The 5,024-nt window shown below is 32.4% G+C and overlaps 1 protein-coding gene across 1 annotated transcript; it reads left to right on the top strand.

Moving 5' to 3' along the window:
• The first annotated feature begins 2,354 nt into the window (after positions 1 to 2,354).
• On the top strand, positions 2,355 to 3,879 carry LOC130648576 (uncharacterized). The gene is made up of 2 exons (XM_057454627.1): positions 2,355 to 3,566; positions 3,823 to 3,879. Exons 1-2 carry the CDS (start codon positions 2,355 to 2,357, stop codon positions 3,877 to 3,879), a joined length of 1,269 nt encoding a protein of 422 aa, XP_057310610.1.
• Positions 3,880 to 5,024: the final 1,145 nt, after the last annotated feature.

The following is a 5,024-nucleotide window of genomic DNA, read 5'->3' as shown; positions in this document are numbered from 1 at the left end:
ATAACATCGTTTTCTAAATCCATAATGCATGAAAAAACACAGAGCACGAAAAGTTTTTTATTATGTAAACGCTTATTTACCATCGCCTCGAAGTAGCTTGTCTTCTAGCTCCATTTCAATAGACATTTTCTAGTTATACAAATATTTTTGCTTAACCTACAATGGAAAATCCAAACAATAGATGATACATCCGCAAGAAAAAAGTTTTTAGTGTGAAATTTTTAAATAATTTTCGTTAAGTTAAAGATCTGTTTTAGAATGATAGCAAACGTAAACTTGGAAATCAGTTTTAAAAACCCCCCAAAAGTATTCTTTGGCTTTCAGTTTGTGATTAGCATATTAAGGTAATTTCAATTGTATCGCTGCCTGCCTAATTACTGCACATTTAAATTTCTCCCTGTAAACAACTGCAATTTATGTGTGTACTCCCTTGTAAATTAAGCATCAGTTTTAACAGAAATATAAATGTTGTAAAGGTAGTATAGAAATTAATTATTTGAACACATTTTTTTATACTCATCTGGTTTAATAGGAGAAAAAAATTCACTATAATTCAGGCAATAAATGATGGAATTTTAAGGTACAGGAAAAACAGATAACAAAAAAACTTAATTGCCCACGTTCAAAAATTAAAGTTATCTGTTTTCTTTAATTTTCTAACTTTGCAATTGCAAAAATTATTCAATTTGTAACCTTGGACAAATCTGCTAGTGCATTCAGTAAAAAATCATGAGAAAGGCATTGAATTAATTTGAAAATCTAGGTCGCCATCCAGTTGTCATATATCTTAATAGTACCAATTTTCAGGAGAATCAATTTGCAGGCATTTAAATAGTTTTTGTCAGATTTGCAAAATTAATTAACAGCGAGATTATTTAAAAAACCACTTTAAAATGGTAGTAATTGTTACTGACGTAAGAATGAGAGCATTTTTCAAATATCTGCGGCTTGAACGTGATTAAAAAAATTCCCACTTAACTACTGCCAACAAAAGTATTGACACTGATATTGTGCTAGAAATCTATTTTTATTACTACTTAAACTGAAAGCTTTCAGTTCTTTCAGGTGCGACCTAAATTTTAAATGGTAGTAATTGTTACTGACGTAAGAATGAGAGCATTTTTCAAATATCTGGGGCTTGATCGTGATTAAAAAAATTCCCACTAACTACTGCCAACAAAAGTATTGGCACTGATATTGTAAATGACAATAAATTGTTAAAAAGATATACTAATGTCAATTAATGAAGTACAGCGTCAACCGGATTGGTAGCCATGACGAAAAGAAAACAGAAAATTGGCTATACGCCATAAAATATATATATATATATATGTATATATATATATATAGCTACTTTACTCATTACAAATGTTTAATTCATTTACTTTTTCATTCAAACAACAATAAGAGAAATGTTAAAATAACATTTTCTTGTTCTTGCATGTTGCATGATAAGTAATAAGAGATGGTTGTACTAAGATTCTTAACGTCTTTTCATTGTCGGCTTTTATATACCAGTATACTGGCTCTAATCTCTATAATAATTGCTGTCGTCTGTCTGTGTGTCCGCGAAAGGCGCGTCCTTTTACGGAAGCACGAAATGCCATATATAAAGGTCGGGCGAACCCGTTGATTTTTCCACGTGTAAGGACTAGTACTAACCTATAATCGTTTTAAAACACCTTTTGTGTTTTAAGATTTATTAAATATACCTTCGAATTGTGGAAGTATCGATGCCTCAGTGTTTTATTACGAGTCAAAGTAGTAAGGTAAGACGAGGACTACACTAACAAATTTTATCTTTTCACATAGAGATAGATGTATTAGAGGTGCATTATTTAAATTTATATACCTACTCCACTCCATAATTGCCATTTTTATTTTTTGAATACTGATTGTTGCGACCCTATGTCGATGTCGCAGAAGATTTGGAACTTTCAGTGTTATTGCTCCAATGTGTTCTAAAACGATGGGCATACTTTTTACAATATTTTATAAGTATAACGAGGTTTTCTGTCAAGTTTTTCCTAATTAACGAAACTGTTTCCTTCCTGTCACTGTGTAGGAGGAATTAAAACGCGATCAATTAACAAATGATGTTTTTCCCGTTACAATCGATTTGGATTGTAACAGGGATGATGTTATCGTATTAACTAACGCGCATACTAGTGAACATCTTAATAAATAAGCAAAATTTTGTCTTCACCCCCGTTACAAATGCTAATTTGGCTATTGTTCATTTAACTTGATCTTTTAATAAGGAAATAAGCCATTATAAAGACTGGGATTTCTACAAACCAATATTCTTATTGTTGAGAATTATACAAAGCGGACGACTTTTAAATTACATGACTATGGTATCCCAAAATGACCTGCTAAAATGGAAGAAGAAACGAGCGTCCACATATGTGGTTTTTCTGTTCGTGTATTTTCTTATTGGTATGGAAATGGGTTGCATCAACGCAACATTGTGGATATATGTTTCCACTCTTCTGAAAACCGATAACGATGGATTGTATTATGGCTTAATAAGCACTGCATTTTTTGTGCCATCTTTGTTTTTTCCCCCTATTGTAACAAGAATTGTTGATAAAACACGCCGAGTAAAGTTATGCCTAATTTGCATAATGTTTTTGTCTATTAGTGGCAGCATTTTATATCCAATTCACGTGTCGCCACTATTTCCATTAGTCGGAAGATTTTTAAGTGGTTTTAGTATTGCTGCAGGCCCACTTATGATTTCCGAAGTAGCAAGATCTTATGCAAGCAAGGAACTAATGCAACGAATACCACTTTTAAACGGGATCATGATGTTTGGGTATGCGTTTGGACCGTGTGTTTCAGTTTTGTTTCTAAATGCGAATTTATGGATTGGCCAAATACACATAACATACGCAAATGTGATTGGACCATTTCTTCTCATTGTTACAGTTGTTCTTCTTATCGCTATCATATTTTTTTCTCATGATCTATCACGGGAGTATGATATGAAGCTGGATACAACGGAAACCAATGAGTACAACAGAACTGAGACTATATTCGATACCATAAAAAGAATGTTCTGTGCTCCTGACAGCTTGCTGATCATTATTATTTCAGTTTTCTTCGGAATCGCTGATCAGTTAATTTTTCGTGTATTACCCTTACTAATCATCCAGAAGCTCAATTTTAGCTATGCATTTTTAAATGTGGTATTGGTCGGCCTTTCTCTCTTGAACACAGTCCTTATAATAGTTTTGGTATATCGGAAAATGTCGGACCAACAGATCTACTACATTGGAGTTTTAAGTGTCGTATCAATAATGATAACATCTTTATTGCAACTTTTAATTTACCACAAAGTTGGAAACGTTTTTGTTTGGTATATCTGGATAATACTAACAGCTATCACTTCAGTTGTTTTTCTTCTTTCGGACCACGCATTCAGCGTTGTTGTAACGGCCAAACTTTCATTTTCGTGTAATCAAGGTTTTATGGAAGGCGTCAGAACTCTCTCTCTTCAAAGTGGTCGAATTATTGGAGGCGTGATGATTGGTGCTTATTACGAATATATGAATGTGTTTTATGTTGGAATGAATGTTTTGTCAATTTTATTCCTGTTTGCCATATTGATAAGAAGAAAGACGCTTTCAAACCCAATACCAATAATTTGAAACACTTAGCTTGTAGTGTATGCATGCCGTGCGATGGGGACAGACAATGAAACGTTGTATAAATAATAAATTGACAAAGGAAACGTTTTTATATCAATACGCCTTTAGTAAGGAAAGTCGACCTCACTGAGATTTATAATCGATACTGCGCCAGTTTTTATCTTTTTAGGATTATCTTGTTAAACTTTTTACAGCAAATAAAATGTTGGTTAGTACGTTCTGTTAATATTCTACGTGATTTAATAATTTACTTTTACTTAAATGGGCTACAAAACGAGTTGTTCATTTTTTTACTTTAGCGACATACAAAAACGCTAAGCTTATGACGGGAAAAAAGTTTTATGAGCAATAAGGACCAAAACAACATCCTAAACCATCATGGTTAAGGATGTTGCATATTTTTACTATTAACACCCAAATAGAACTAAAAACAATAGAAAAGATTCCATTACATTACAAAGCACTTTTCCTGATGGGAAATTAAAGTTTTCTTTCTTTCTTTTTCTAAATGTCAACGACGTCACTAATGATTAAAAACAATTAAATAAAATTGTTTGTGGGCTGTATTGTATGGAACTTGGAATGCTAATCAAAAAATATATAAGATCATTATATGTTTTCAACAAACTGCTAAGGAAACATGAGGGTTTATCAATTTTGTTGACGTCAGCAAGGGCCTGCAAATGAATATATTTTTTAGAAATTCCTTAACCCTTGCTATTGCATAAAACGTGAAACTCTGATAAAGAAAATGTATAGGATGATGTACTTTTGACGAACGGTTGCAGAGATATTAGGGTTTAAATGTTTTTCGATGACTGCATTAACGGGATTTGAGTTTTGAAAACTTCTTAATTTGGTCTTTGGTTGTCCGTAGTTACCTGTGCGGTAAAAAAAATGACTTCACTACTTCGTTTTCAAGTTATTTAGCTTCAAAGTTACAACTGCAATGCAATGGCTTCACTGATCTTTATAAACGCATTAACGTCGTCCCAATGCATTGACGACACGCTATAACGTCAAAAGAATAAAGAAAATAGACATAACCTTTTGGAGACATTAAAGAAAAATGAAGATATCTACTTTGACAGTCACAGATGGACACAACTTTAGTATTATTATATAGACTAGTCGATAAGGCCCGTGGATAATCCACTTAGACGTCAGTAAATATTTCAGTATATTGCACACTGCCCTTTATAAAAAAATGAATCTTAAAATGTCAAAAAGTTCGTGTGCAAGGTGAAATTTCTCATTTAATAAAACTGTTCTTAAAATCTTATACAAAATGTCAAATGTCAAATCGCATTAAATCTTCTACACAAATCTTACACAATATAAATAAAACAGCTTGCAAGGTGTAAAATAAAG

Source organism: Hydractinia symbiolongicarpus, chromosome 7, assembly GCF_029227915.1.
Source record: "Hydractinia symbiolongicarpus strain clone_291-10 chromosome 7, HSymV2.1, whole genome shotgun sequence".
NCBI classification, from domain to species: Eukaryota; Metazoa; Cnidaria; class Hydrozoa; order Anthoathecata; family Hydractiniidae; genus Hydractinia; species Hydractinia symbiolongicarpus.
This window is presented reverse-complemented; position numbering and strand designations above follow the sequence as displayed.